Here is a 16052-nt window from a genome sequence, read left to right as displayed (position 1 = left end):
AAGAACTCTTTGCTACTGCAATTTTAGAGATAATATCGATGAATTTGTGTGAAGAGGAAGAGAACAAATCATAATTTCGTAAAACCCAAATGTTGAAGCTTTTTAATGGTTGTCAATGGAGAACTCTTTGCTACTGCAATTTTAGAGATAATGTCGATGAATGTGTGAAGAGGATGAGATTTAGATGAATTTGTATGAAAGAGAGAAGTATTTCAAAATCTTTTTGAAAATGGGATGAAAACTGATATACACGAGAGTGAGAGGGGCTGACGTGGGGGAGGGGAGAGGGAAGGGCTGTATCAGTTACATCCTAGTTTTAAGGATGCTTTCTTTATTAAGATTTTGTATATAAATAATAAATATAGATAGAGAATATAATTTTAAAGAACCTAAAGAAAAGTGATAAATAAATTTCTATTATAGTATAGCTAGGTAAATTTCCCTTTATCTTATGTTTACTTAAAGCGAGCAAAAGGACAATTCTTTATTGGGCCTGTGCGCAGCTCAGCTTGGGTAACACTAAATAAGTCTGTAAAAAGTGAACCATATTCCCACTATTTTCTTGAACAAAACCATGCGTTATTAAACACTTAGCTTAAACCAAAGACCGAGCTGAGTTTATGAATTTTGAATTCTGGAAAAGACATCTTATTAAATTTTGAAACAAATACAGAATCTAAAGCTAAACCTAGAGAACCCGTAAGTATAACTCTTGCTCCACCCCTGACGTAAACCTACAGGAAAAAAAAGGTGCTATATTTTCAAGCTAGCTCACATGAAACAAAGCACTGAATCCAAATGTTTACACTACTTTGATACCATATAAAATCAACTTTGGAATGGACCAGATTTTACCCTATCATACAATATCATTGATACTAGAATGGAATCTTCAACAATGGAGATCACTTCCTGCTTATACATTTTTACACAAAGGCCAGATCTAATGCTATATAATATAAGAAAATAAAACCTAAATGACCTGACTAGACAGGAGTTTAACGGTCAAATAGAACAAGAGGATAGTTTCGGCAGTTCAGCATAGTGTTAATACACCCCAGATCAATACGAGAATAGGCGGCTGAGCCAGCAGTTTCAACAGATGACTGGCTCACATAAGAAGTTCGTTCTTGAAAAGCAGTTCCCGAAATTTTGCCTGCATAACTCATTCAGTGGTCTATTTCCTCAACAACACACCACCATGTTAATACCGAAGTTCATGTTTTCACCAATTTGGATGCGTACTTCCATATTTCACCTATTTGACCCAGGTCGTTTGATCTTCGCTTTGGTAACCTCCTGCATATTAGAACGCTCTACGAATCATAAATTCGAATAGTGAAGGTGTTGAGCACTCTCCAACACAAATGGTTCGCTGGGAGATTTCATGCAGGCTTGTTGCTTAAAACAAATAGCATTGGAGGTGAGATTTGTTAAACAGTTCTATAGCCTGTTTGGCCAAGTTTTTTTTCGGACCAAAAGTGTTTTTTTTCAAAAATTGAGGTGTTTGCCCAACCTTTTAGAAGGAAAAAAGTGCTTTTGAGGAGAAGCAGAAACAGTTTCTGAGGAGCAGAAAAAAATAGCTTCTCCAAAAGCACTTTTCTAAGAAACACTTTTGAGAAAAATACACTTAGAAGCAATTTTTAAAAGCTTGGCAAAACATTAGTTACTGCTCAAAAGTGCTTTTCAAATTAATTAGCCAAACACAAACTGCTTATTACCAACACCAAAAGTACTTTTAAGTACTTTTTTGAAAACTACTTTTGAGAAAGCACTTTTTAAAATAAATTGGTTTTAGAAGCTTGGCCAAACAGGCTACTAGTTGGCTAGCTAGCCGATGTCATTAGGACAACAAAAATGCTTTAATTTCCTAGCTTGCAGATTTCTTTCAAACTTCAAGTACTTTATTGGTTTGCATGTCAAATGTGAAAGACCAAAATTGATATGAAAACTGGTTTTTTAATCATTACAATGCAAATACGTAAACCAGATAATTCAGTATATACTTTTTTCGTTTTTTTGGTTATATTTCAGTATATACTTTCCCTTAATTGTAATTAAGTAATCCCATTTTATACTACTTAAGTTATAGTAGGAACAATTTCACTGATGGAAACCATAAGGAAGAAAATTTTACATATTATAATACTGAAAGTAAAAAATACTCTCTCTATCCCATTTAATGTGAAGGTAATTGACTGTGCAGAGTTTAAGAAAGAAATATTTTTTTTTTATAAGGAGTTTAAGAAAGAAAGACTTTCGAAATTTGTGGTCTAAAAGAAGCCATAAATATTTGTATGGCTATAAATCATCTCATTAAAAGTAATTAAGAATGTTAAGTTATTTTGCTTTTAAGTATATAAATGTGTCATTCTTTTTTGGGTCAGACTAAAAAGGTAAGTGTACTACATAAAAATGGAATAGAGTAACTCATAAAGAAAGAAAATGAATAGTTTTTTTCCAGAAATCAAGTCAATGCTAAATTTATTCTACAATATGAAGAAACGCTGTTGCATATCTCTTCGAGTACTTGAGACAAAGAACTTTATGTTCTAAGGGAAAAGAGTAAAGCAAAACTGAGACGAGATAAAAGTGGAAAATAGGTCAACTAAATCAGATTAGATATCGTAATACCTCTTTCCATTTATCAGCTGATCTATCAGTTCTCGAGCCAGTAGAAGCTCTGCTAGGATTCAACTTTTTCTTCTCCATGCCACCATCTTTAGGTGCCCTGCTCCAAATGCATTTAACTCTAAAACTGATTAGTGGGATTGGACATAATTGAGGCCGTTATAGCTATTCGAATACAACTACAACAACAACAACATACCCAGTATTATCCCACACCGTGGGGTCTGGGGAGGGTAGCGTGTACGCAGACTTTACCCCTACCTTGTGAGGATAGAGAGGTTGTTTCCAATAGACCCTCGGCTCAGGAAAGCATAAGCACCACATGTATGTGCTTAATTCTCTCTACCTAGGGCTAGAAGTTTTACAGAACTGTGTTGGGGAAGTTACTGGGAGAGTTACCAAGATTTATTAATTGAAGGGTTTGTAGAGCAGGTTCCAAAGGGGAGCGCTAAATGAAATTTTCGTTCTAAAATTTTAAGAAATAACAGAAAGTATTGATTATAATGGGAAGGGTCCCAAAACAATCTCTGAGATCTTACCCTGATGACAGTGAGGTCGAGCAAGTCCTTGGTTGGCCTTTAAGAGTGATTTCCTTATTGGGCGTCTTCCTTAATCTGTCATTGGGTAAAATAGTTATATGCATGTTTAAGATCTAAATTCACTAATTGATTGGCAACAGAAAAAACTGATTACGTCAAGGTAAACTTATCATCTGTCAAAATCATAGAATGACTACTCTCGTCCAAAAAGTCCAGCTAAGTCTTTCCAAATGGAGATGTTGTCCTAGCAGTGTTATCAGAGGCGAGTAAAAACCAGCTATATATGCAATGCAAACACTAACACATCTCCTCCTATGTAACTTCTGTACCAAGTCAGCTAACCTAATCAATCACTGAATACAAAACTCGGACAGAAACAACATCTTCAATCTCAGTTCCAACAAAAGAAGGTCTTCTCCTGACGGACTTCTTCACCTTTCAATTTTTTTGGTAACCAGTGTGCCTCGTCATTCATTTGGACAGGAAACCCCAATCATTGTTTAAATGCATCCGTCCCCAGAATCCCACCATAAAAGAAGTGCAATACCCTTTTTAAGACAAGATTGGTGCCTGATACATATGTCAATTTACTTAAGAAAAATTCTGAAGCCACTCATTTAATTTGCATAAAAAGAATTTGTATTCCTTTTTCATTATGCGACTCATGTACATAGAATAATCATGCTAAATATTTGTAGGCAAGAGCTCAAAAGAAAAAAGTATATGGTACACATACAAGCTATTTGAAAGAAGCAATTGAATTACCTTTCACTCTCCTTTTGAGGAGTCAAAGAAGTTGAAATCTTCTGCTCAGATCCCTTCGACAATGTCTATCCAAACAAATAGAAACCAACAGCTAAATACTTACTGAAACATTAAGGCACTGTACATGAAATAAAAAAATCAATCTGCATGAACTGGAAAATTAGTAGGCAAAAGAACTCATTAAAAAACAAATATGTTTGAATGATGAACCTGGTCTTGTCCACCATATGTCATATCTCCGGAAGATCTTCCTTGGCTAAAGCTGTTCTGAAATGCCCTAAAAGCTCTCTTGACAATATCCTTGTCCCCCATCTTCTCCATGATCAAAGATTTTCTCATTGTAGTATTAGAAGTTGTAGAATTTGGGGAACTCAAACTCAGAGACATGTGTAATGATGTCGGAGCTACTCTCTTGTTCTCTAGTACAGGAGAATTTTCACTTCTTTGCAATCTTGCACCGTTCAACTTTTTGTTCGAGGATTGAGAAGCCGTTGCACCATTCAACTTTTTATTTGAGGAGTGAGAAGGCGACGACACAAGTGACCCAGGAACAACCTTCTTGCGTTGTACCAAAGAAGTATCATTACTTCTTTGATTTGACGCTCCATTCACCTTCTTTGCTGATGGTTGAGATGCAGTAATGACCTTAGAAGTTGATGCTTGCTTAGATGTTGGAGTGGAAATTCTTGCGGATTTTGTCATAGGTGATGTCAGTTTCTTCTTTGTTCCAGCGGATACCCGATCATCCGCAGTGTGTACCTGAACATAAAGAAGAAACACTTCATAAATAACAGGAAAGAGATATAATAGGAACTAGGATCAATAAGTTGAAGTACCAATAGCCAGAAAAGTTCCAACATATCACCTTTCGAGGCGCAATCTTTATATTTGCTTTAGGGGTTTTGCTTTTCTTAAACGAGGATTTTCGTGCTTCAGTATCCGCTAGTGGAGTCTCTACTAAACTATCTTGACATCCTTTTTCCGGATTCCGTTCTTCAACCTTATGAACTTCTCCTAGATCACATGTTCCCAAGATAGTTCCTTCCGTAGGTTTAACCAATAAGCTATCACACTCCATATCAACGGAAATATCCTCCTTTAACTCATCGATTCCCGATATAGTTCCTTCCTTAACTTCAGTAATCAATGAGCTATCACGCTCTACATCAACAGAAATATCCTCCTGTGACTCATCAATTCCTGATATAGTTAGTTCCTTAGCTTTGGTAGCCAATAAGTTATCACACTCCACAGCAACAGTAGCATCCGTCTTTAGCTCATCAACTTCATCACTAGTCTTCAAATCTTTCACTGACATTTGCTGCTCACCATTTGATGAACTGAAATCACCATCAGAAACCTGAGGTTCCATTTCCTTTTCTACTTGTTGTGTTTCCTCCTCCTCTAATTGCTCCAACTTCTTAGCAGCAATCTTCTTGTAATGTGCTTCGAAATACGCCTTCTTCTGAGCTACTGATCCAGGTGTCGAACACTTTTCAACTTCTTCAAGGTACTTGTTAGGGGAGAAAGATGACCATTTCTCCCACGAAAGTGCATCATTCTCAAACCTTCCAAAAGAAACTGATACTTCAAGTCTAGGACCAGATACAACTGACTCACCCATCTGCTCATTATAACACAAATCCATTCTTTATCAATAAACTCAAACAAGAATAACAATGACAACTCACTAGGGCTTAAAAGAAGATGTAAGAGGATAACTGAATCAATAAAGGAAAGCCTCGTGCACTAAGTTTCCGCTATGCGCGGAGTCCGGGGAAGGACCGAACCACAAGAGTCTATTGTACGCAGCCTTACTCTGCATTTCTACAACAGACTATTTCCACGGTTCGAAACCCGTGACCTCTTAGTCATGGCATCAACTTTACCAGTTACGCCAGGCTTCCCTTCCGGCATAATTGAATCAATAATTATCAACAAATATAGCATACTCAAAGAAACATTATTTGAGACAAAAATTATAAAAATAGACCACTTTTAACTGATCAAAGAACAGAAAAATTGTACCTTGTGCTTGACAGCAGAAGTTTGCACAATGGATTCACCCATCAATCTACAAAGCTACCACAAGATTTCACACAATATACATATCATGGCCTGTGAAAAATTGAAGAAATTGAAGAAATATGCAGTTACAAGTCCATGTGCTGTGTTTTCTACTGTTGCTTTACTTATGCATTATCCATACTGCTTTTTTACAGTTATTTTTTTAAGGAAAGACAAAAAACATTTTCCCCTCAGTTTATGGATCTATTGGAAACTGCTAAAGGTCAAAACTTTAATCATCAAGATTGACATATATTATGAAAATGAAACAAAAACACTAAAGTTGCATATAATTCTCACAATAAGTACAAAAAGTTGTGTATCATCTTTTTACTGCAAGCCCCTCTTTCTGGAGACACACAAAAAAGTTGTAAAGTTGCAATCTTTGATAAGAAAAAGGACTAAAAGTGAGAAAAGATTGATACTGACATTATAGTACCAATACTTTATTAGGTTGGTGGTGAAAATGTTGAAAAGATTTGTTATAACATAATGACAAATCTAATAATAAAGTTGAAAAACATTATGGAAAATTTTAAAAGGGGTCTCACCTAAAATACAGTTAAATTGAAAGGGGGTGGAAAGAGACGGGTAAAGAAGATAATGATCAGATCGGGGATGAGGAAGAAGATAGAGAGAAGTAAAAGAGGCCCACTGAAAGAAGAAACAGTGAGAAAGTAAAGAAGAGAGTGAAGAAGCGTGATGTGATAATGGTATGAATCTTCAAACAGCAATCCATTCAATAATGGAGGCGCCTTAGGACACGTGGGGCCTTACTATTTAGTACACTACATGACTCGTTTGGACAATCTTTTAGATAAGTGGTTAGTTGGAGAAGCAGCGAAAAAAAGTAGTTGTAGAAACAAAAAGAGAAAAAAATGTTGGAGAAGCTCTTTTGAGATTTGAATAAGCAAAAATAATTTTAAGATAAAAATTTAGTATCCTGATAATTTATATCTGCCAAGGAATATAATAGTAATCCCAAGATAAGTTATCCCGAGATAAAATAGTAAAATTAAAAATAATAAGATTATTATTACAATATATCAAAAAGTTAATAAAAAATAATATCAGGATAACTAATCTCATTATACTAATTCTATTATAACTAGACTGTTTGGCTAAGGTTTTGGCCAAAAAAAAAAAATTGGGCCAAAAGTGCTTCGTTTTTTAAAAAATATTAAGGTATTTGGCCAAACTTTTAAAAGAAAAAAATTACTTTTGAGTAGAAGCGGAAACACTTTTTGAAAACCAGAAAAAAATAATTTATTCCCAAAAGCACCTTTTTAAAAAGTATTTTAAAAAAATAATTCTCTTAAAAGCACTTTTTTAAATCCGAGTCAAAAACTAATTATTGCTCAAAAATACTTTTTAAATTAATAAACCGAACCTCACGAGCTTTAACTCGAGTTTTACTATCTCTAGGTTCAACCCTTTAATTAGGCTTATCAATCTCTCGATTGACCCAATTTCGTGTTAGCCAAGTTTTCCTAGACTAAGTTTGTCTTTCTCAAGGAGAGACCAAGTCCAATAGGCGTGAATTAATGTTTGCAACCATTAATTTTTCAAATAAAAATAAGAACATGGCTAGATAATACACACTCAACCACAAATAAGCAATAAATCAAATACCCATTAAGTTTACACACTAGGGTTGAGTCACAACTCTAGTAAAAATTTAGCTACTCGTGCTTAAACTAGAAGAAATAGGAGAAGAAATGATAATTAAACCCATATTGATAATTAAAATGATGAAATCAATATTCAAAAATCTCAAAAATAGCAAAAACTACTAAAAAGAGTAAAAGAAACCGTCTACTATAGCAGCTGATGTCAAAAGTTGACCTAAAAAAGTGAAACTCTTCTATTTATACAAAGCTAGAATGTTCGGACAAAAATGCCTTTTCGGAGGTTGTGCGGCCGCACGTGCGGCCACATAATTTCATGTGCGGTCCGTATTTTTCTTCAGCTTGACAAGAGTGAAAATCAGCGCCCGCATAATTCTGATCCGCGGCCGCAATGCTTTCTTTCTGCCGTCCATACAATTTTGAGTGCGGCCGCACCTTGCTCTTCTACGGTTCGCACAAATGTGAGTGCGGCCGCGTGGCTCTTCTTCTGCAGCCGCTCAATAATTGTGTGGTCCGCACTTTGAGATGCAGGTTCTCTGAACTTTTGCTCTAACCCAACTTCTACGGCCGCACAATTTATGTGCAGACCGCACTTTTCACATTTCTCTTATGGAAATTTCTTCACGACTTGCGGCCGCAGATGATATTCTGTGGTCCGCACTTCTGAGCTTTTGTGCCTGTTTTTGTCCTTGAGTTCAGATTACTCATTCTTAAGTTAGATTTTATCTTGGGAGATCATCTTCCAATATTCCTACAATTAAGCATATTTCATCAGTTTTCGGGAACACAATTAAGCGCTTTTGGACTAAAAACAAAGCTAAAGAGCACTAATAAGTAGTCAAAATCCCCACTTATCAACTCCCCCAAACTTAAGCTTTTGCTTGTCTTCAAGCAAATAAAGTAATTCCCACCTCCACAAGTTAAGAGCCATTCCATCTAATCAAAGGTTAATCAATCACCCATCACTTGGGACCAATAATTACCCACACCACTTATAAATTATCAGCAAGACAACAAGTTAAACTTTTAAGCACAAATAGTTCTAGTATGACACTTAAGCATTAAGAGTTGACTTTATTTATCAAGGAAGCTCGCTCTTTCATGTAGGTCATTATGGATCCCAAACTCCTCCTCCTCTACTCTCCGTTTGCCTAACTCACTTAAGAATATAGCATTCAATCCAAATATTTACGAAAGGTTCACTCATTTCTCTCAAAAGAATGTCACAAGTACGGCTTTAAGTACCATAGGCTTGCCTCCTATATAAATCACCACTAATGTAAGCTTACTCGGCTTGAAATCACGTAGGGTTTTTTTCGGAATGCAATGAAGACTTTTGGACTGTCTCGACCCAAAATCTCACCCGTCGTGATGGCGCCTATCTCGATACTAGGAAAACCGTTAATGTCACTAAACCACAATTTCTTTTATGTTTGAAAATATAATATTTAAATACAATATAAAATCTCCCAAATACAAATACGAACACTCCTCAAAACCCGGTGTTACTGAGTACATGAGCATCTAATATGAATATAAATTTGAAAAAAGTACGGTCTACAATAGTCTAAGACCAAAAATATAGTAATACAGAGATAGGAAAGGAGAGACAAGGTCTGCGAAATACGACAGCTACCTCTGAATCTCCGAAAAATCAGCTGTACGGAAGAATCAATACCCGCTATGTTCGGGAACACCTGGATCTGCACATGAAGTACATGGTATAGTATGAGTACAACCAACTCAATAAGTAACAATAACAAATAAGGAACTGAAGATAGTAACGAGCTACACAGTTCATTTCTAGTAATCCCAACAAAGAATAGACATGCTATCAAATCTGGCAGTTTAATATCAAATCAATTTTTATATAGTTCCTGTTCATGAAATCCGTATATCAACAATTTTTCAGAAATTTCATAACAATGACAGATAGCAACTAAATGCAACAACAAATGGAATTCAAGTACAGCCTCTGAGAACAGCAATCACTCACTGGGCTCCCAGCCCTCATCACTTCCTAGGCTCCCAGCCCTCATCACTCATTCAATGGGTACCCGCGCTCACTGGGGGTGTACAGACTCCGGAGGGGCTTCTACAGCCCAAGTGCTATAATCTACACGGACAACTCACGTGCTTCACGGACAACTCACGTGCCATAATATAAATATCTGGATCCGCACGGCCAACTCACGTGTTGCACGGCCAACTCGCGTGCCATAGTATAATATAAGGATCCGCATGACCAACTCACGTGCTATAGTATAATATAAGGATCCGCACGGCCAACTCACGTGCTGCACGGACAACTCACGTGCCATAGTATCAATATCTCACAATCAGGCCCTCGGCCTCACTCAGTCATAAATCTCTCCAGTCTCTCGGGCTCTCAATAATCATGAAATCAGCCCAAACAACAATGATATGATGTATCAATAATAATAACAGAGACTGAGATAAAATGTGCAAGTAAAAACTGAGACTGAGTACATATAGCATTTAGCAGGCAATTCAACAAGTACGCGACCTCTGTGGGTCCCAACAGTACTATCACATAGCCTAAGCATGATTTCTAACATGGTTTACAGTCAAATTTTATCAACACATAGAGAGCATATAGCTAACAACAAATTATTCAACTTTACAATTTTCCGGGCCGGACCAAGTCATAATCCCCTCGGTGCACGCCCACACGCCCGTCACCTAGCATGTGCGTCACCTCCAAAATAATCGCATGATACCAAAATCCGGGGTTTCATACCCTCAGGACCAGATTTAAAACTGTTACTTACTTCAAGCCGTGAAATTCTTATTCCGCAATGTCCTTTCCTTGTGAATTGGTCTCCAAATACCTCGAATCTGGCCATAAATAATTCGTTTCAGTCAATAAAATTCATTGGAATTAATGCATAAGGAAATAATAACTTTTCATAAAATCCGAAAATTAGCTCAAAATTGCTTGTGGGGCCCACATCTCGGAACTCGACAAAAGTTATAAAATCCGGAAGCCCATTCAACCACGAGTCTAATCATACCAATTTTATCAAAATCCGACCCCAACTCGACCCTCAAATCTTCAATTTAGACCAAGAGGGTTTTCAATTTTTTCCAACTCAATTCACCAATTAAATGATAAAAACAATCATGAATGCGGGTAATTTATCCAATATTGAGTTAAGAACACTTACCCCGTTATTTTCTCTGAAAATCACCCAAAATCGCCTCAAATCCGAGCTCCAAATCGTCAAAAACTAAAAATGGAAAACTCACTGCCCAGGCTTTTCTTCTTCGCGAACGCGGTCAGTGCCTCGCGTTCGCGAAGCACAAAATAGCTCCTGTCCAGATTCCTCCTTCGCGAACGCGACATCACCCTCGCGTTCGCGAAGCACAAAAATGCCTCTGCCTCAATGCCTTCTGCGCGAACGCGTTCAACCCCTCGCGAAAGCGATGATTCGTTTCCCCTCACTACGCGAACGCGACACCCCCTACGCGAACGCGTAGACCAATTGCCTGGAGTCCTCAGCTGCTTCCTCTCTTCTTTGCGAACGTATAACACCTCTCGCGTTCGCGATGCACACCCAGTCCACCCTTCGCGAACGCGTGGTTCTCTTCGTGAACGCGAAGAGCAAATATTGCCAGCCTCTCAGTTCCTCTTCGCGAACGCGAGGCTCCATTTCGCGAACGCGATGAAGGAAACCAGATGGTGCATCAGAAAAATTCCAGCACAGTTCCAAGTCAAAAATCCAACCCGTTGACCATTCAAAACTCACCCGAGCCCCTCGGGACCTCGATCAAATATACCAATAAGTCCTAAAATGTCATACGGACTTAGTCGAATCTTCAAATCACCTCAAACAACGCTAAAACCATGAATTACACCCCAATTCAAGCCTAATGAACTTTGAAATTTCTAATATCTACAAATGACTCCGGAACCTATCAAATCACGTCCGATTGACCTCAAAATTTTCACACAAGTCATAAATGATATAACAGAGGTATTCCAATTTTCAGAATCGGATTCCAACCCAGATATCAAAAAGTCAACCCCCGGGGTCAAACTTCTCAAAAATTAAACTTTCGGCATTTCAAGCCTAATTTCTCTACGGACCTTCAAATAATATTCCGGACACGTTCCTAAGCCCAAAATCACCATACTGAGCTATTGAAATTATCAAAATTCAAATCCGAGGTCGTTTACATATAAGTCCATATCCGGTTTACTTTTCTAACTTAAAGTTTCAATTATGAGACTAAGTGTCTCATTTCACTCCGAGTTCCTTCCGGACCCGAACCAACTAACCCGATAAGTCATAAATCAATTGCAAGATATAAATTGAGCAGTAAATGGGGGAACGGGATTACAATATTCAAAACGACCGGCCGGGTCGTTACATGGACTAAGGGTGGATATGCTATGATAGAATGGGTTCATTTTTCCTTAAGCACTCCATTTTCTTTTATCGGCTTATGTTTTTCCAACTTTTTGAGGCATTTTCTTTTCTTTAGGGGAACTAGAGAGACTTAACATCACTCTTTCTTGGTGGTGATATTCATTTTCTCCTTCTTTGCTTTTTCCATGCTTTGCATCATGACTTTTCTTTGAATCCCTTCAACTTTTCAACTTATTCACTTTTTTTTTTTGCATTTTTCTTTTTCTTGCCTTTCCTTCTCTTCATTTCTTTTCTCTTTTTTTCCTTGATACCTTTTTCAAACACCTTTTTTCTCCCCCAAACTTATGTTTTTAGCCAATTGTTTTACAAGAGTGTTAAGAAAAGCTCGGGTGCCAAGAGAGGGTCACGACAAAACGGGTAAAGGCTTGTAACATGGTTATCAAATGAGAAAAATTTTATGCTCAAATGGGTTGACTAGGGATAACAATATTGGTGGGAAATGGAAAATTTCAAGCAGGTCAAGGAGAGCCTACAATCACTTATCAAGCCAAGCAAAACTTAAAATTTCGCCTAGAAACACATTCGGGGCAATTTCTAGACCATTCGCACGGGTACTTGGACTTGCAAAAACAACATCTAACCTCTCATGAAGCTCGATTGTTAAAGAGGATAGAGTCGAGGGCCTACAACGACCATATTCAAGATTAAAAATTACTATGGTTCGACTAAACCACTCGATGATTGCCTAAGTCAGCACAAGAGTCAAAATGTCACTAACTAGAGCTATTTCTTTCCAAAAACCTTATTTTTAACCATAAACATGCAGTTAAGTATGTTAGTACCAAGTGGAGTATGTTTGACTCTTCGAGCATGACTCAATTAGGTCTTTTTATTCATTATTACTATTATTCTTACCTAAACACCAAAAACGGACTCAATCCCTTAAGAAAGTTATCACGCTATCCATCGTTGGGAAGAGTCACCCGGTTCTACAAAATACCTTTGGAAAGAAACATGGCATTAAGAAAACCAAATGCTTATTATCCACTAAATCATAAAAAGAAGTTATTAAAGCAAAAAGAAGCTACTAAGTCAAAAGGAAGACAAACAAAAAGATAAAGAAGCTATAAAACAAAAACTATTGAAAGCTAAACGAATATACATAATGAGGGAATTAATAGAGAGAATATATACATAATGATAAAGAAGAAGAAAATAGTAATAAGTTAATTATAGGCCAAATGTGTCATAGTTATCAAAATACAGAATCAGAATCATCAAAATATCAAAGAAACTCCACCCCCTGAATAAAAATAAACATTGTACCTAATGCTTAACAAAATAAGAGTATAAGAAGGGTGAGAGTGAAGAAAACTCCTTATGGCTATGTGGCCATCTCCGTGTCCCCAGTAATGGCACCAACCTCAGTCTCCAATTGGATCTCATCATCCTCAAGTCCGGGAGTAGCTGGGTTGGTGAACATCCGACGGACTGCCACAGAAGTGTCAGCAGCAAGGTCTGGCTCCTTAGACTGGTCAGTTGCTGCGGTGGGCTCTGTGGGAACTGGGCCTGGGTGGTGCAGGTCTATCAACATATCGAATATAATGTCTCCGGATGCTGCAAGCTTGGTGGCCTGTTGCCGGAGCTTATCCAGCGATTTCTTCGAAGCCTGTGACTTTCGCATCTTCTTTACTTCTTTTCCCGATTCTTCAATCACGGACCCATGCTGTACCAGAGTAGCCATATAGTGTTTTGGTTGTCCAGGATCTTCTTCAATGTTTCTTCAACTGTCGGAGGAATCTGGGGTGCTGGAGAGGACGACTGTGCTGCAACCTGACTGTTTGGATATGTCAGTTAGCTTTGCAGTAGCTCTCTGCATCCAGTTGTTGAGGCTCTCCAGTATCTGGGAGACTCGCAGCGCAGAGAGTGGAGCAGATGGCATCGGTACTGGCTTCAAAGCCGAGGTGGGAGGTACTGAGGCTGAAGGTGGAGGCATGTCAGCTGCACTGGTAGAAGGCTCTGCTGAAATGGATGGCATATCAGCTGTCTCTGTACCCACCACCGATGGCTCATCAAATTGGCCTACGATGGTAGTTGGCTGACCCTTTCTCTTGGGGTTGTGTGCATCCATTAGAGAATACCAAGAGAAGGGCTTCTTTGCCCGAACCTTCGTGTCATAGTCTCTAGGCTCTACCTGTGCATCTGTAAGGTAATCGGTAATGGTGTTGGGATACGGGTAGGAAGTATCAGCCTGCCTGGCGACTACTTACATGTTGTCCGACATCACGACACCCACATTGATCGGGTACCCGGCCATAATAGAGGCAACTAGAACTGCCCGTGGAATAGGTAAGTTTGTCTCGTTCTGGCACGTGTCTAGTCTACTGTATATGAAGGTCTGTCGTCCCTTCCCCTCGAAATTTAAGGTGTTCCGCTGATTAGGAACCCCTACAGTGATCCATGGTGGTGGTGGTCTCGGGGCTGCAAGAAGCTCGGCTAGCTAAGGACGAGCTGCATCACCCATTGCCAGCTTCTCCAAGTATTGCTCTGGATCCACATCCTCAAACCTCAAGTAGGAGTTCAGTATGAGCTGGTCGAACCGCACCTTCAGATTTCTCACTTTTGTAACTTTGGTCCCTTTCTTGATATGTGCCACATTTACATAAAACTCCCGGACCAAATACTCTTTGGCGTCCACAACTGACTGGGTGAACCACATCCACCATTTTCTCTCTCGAAACTGCCTCAACACTTTTGGATTGTACTTGTCAAGATCTTTGAGTTGGAATTGTCGCTCTAACATTAGAGCGATCTCACCGGTCACCACTCACGAAAGCTAGTGAAGGCAGCTAGGCTCACAAAATGGTCCTCCCAGACCTCTTTCTTCTTTGTCCTCTCAAGGACGGAAACTGTAGTATCACCCCCTCGACCATCGTCCGGAATATGAACAACAACAACTGCTGGTGTCTCAGGGATAGGTGTAGTAGAGGGCTTTGAAGCCTGACTTGCACTCTCTGAATCCTCGGAAGTGCTATGTGAGGAGGAAGGTTCGTCTATTAGTTGGTACCTTCCCTGTGGCTGTGATTGAATAACAGGCTGCTCTTGCATTGAGTTGCCCTCCGATGCTTCCTGGGGCATATAAACTAGATTCGGAGGGCTCAGACTGTCGTCCTCGTCCTATTGTAGCTTTCTTGTCGATTACCCTTTGAAGGGCAAGGGGTAAATTTCTTTTGCCTCTGCATTTGGAAGGCTCACCCCTCCCCTTTGAAGTGTCACCACGACCTCGAGATCTGACCATTTTCTATAACAAGCAAGAACAGAAGTCAGTTGTAATTCAGTTGAACACAGACATTATATCACATTGCAAAACATGAGTGCAAGGTTGGGAGGTGCGGTCCGCACAATTGCAAGTGTGGCCGCAAACTAGGTTGTGCGGACCGCATAATTTGGAAGTGCGGCCGTAGAGATGGAATTGCGGTCCGCACTATTTGGAGTGCGACCGCAAAATTGAAGTGCGGTCTGCACATTTCTCATTGCGGCCGCACATTAGAATTCCCAAAAGTGCCAAATCTCTGATGACAGAGATTGGCCTGATCTGCGGCCACACACACTTTTCTGCGGCCGCGGTGGAATTTATGTGGTCCGCACAATTTCAAGTGCGACCGCAGAATTTAATTAATCAAAGACCCTAGATTACAACTTCTGCGGACCACACAACTTCTTGTGCGGCCGCAGATTTCAGAAATCAAAACGATCAGACTTCTAGGGTTTTTAAGTTTGTTTTGCACAGATTCAACATGGTATTAACAATTAAGCATGCAAATGAATTTACCCAGTCCCTATAAAGCAATTAGTAGTTGACCCATTAAAGATTAACCCCCACATGGTAGTAAAATTAAAATCTATTGAAAAATGGCCTAAAATTATCTAACAAATTATAAATTTAACTAAAAAGTGAAATATTCTATGAGAAATTATACATACCAGATATGAAGGACTGCAACTAAGTGATCACAGATGTGTATGGA

The 16052-nt window shown here is 38.7% G+C and overlaps 1 protein-coding gene across 4 annotated transcripts; it reads right to left on the bottom strand.

Moving 5' to 3' along the window:
• Positions 1 to 789: 789 nt before the first annotated feature.
• On the bottom strand, positions 790 to 6802 carry LOC107815602 (uncharacterized). Of its 4 annotated transcripts, none has more exons than XM_016641217.2 (8): positions 6554 to 6802; positions 5964 to 6053; positions 4801 to 5559; positions 4146 to 4694; positions 3936 to 4000; positions 3171 to 3245; positions 2635 to 2731; positions 790 to 1299 (listed from the first exon to the last, which is right to left on the bottom strand). In XM_016641217.2, exons 2-8 carry the CDS (start codon positions 6003 to 6005, stop codon positions 1255 to 1257), a joined length of 1632 nt encoding a protein of 543 aa, XP_016496703.1. In that variant the 5' UTR covers positions 6006 to 6053; positions 6554 to 6802; the 3' UTR covers positions 790 to 1254. The 4 variants fall into 4 exon arrangements, with proteins under 4 accessions (XP_016496703.1, XP_075103225.1, XP_075103227.1 ...); XM_075247124.1 differs by having other exon boundaries at positions 790 to 1316; positions 6554 to 6796; XM_075247126.1 differs by having other exon boundaries at positions 790 to 1316; positions 5964 to 6017; positions 6554 to 6692.
• Between the last annotated feature and the right edge of the window lie 9250 nt (positions 6803 to 16052).

The sequence above is a fragment of the Nicotiana tabacum genome, chromosome 24 (genome assembly GCF_000715075.1).
Source record: "Nicotiana tabacum cultivar K326 chromosome 24, ASM71507v2, whole genome shotgun sequence".
Taxonomy (NCBI): Eukaryota; Viridiplantae; Streptophyta; class Magnoliopsida; order Solanales; family Solanaceae; genus Nicotiana; species Nicotiana tabacum.
The sequence above is the reverse complement of the archived record's forward strand: the minus strand, read 5'-3'. Positions and strand labels throughout refer to the sequence as shown.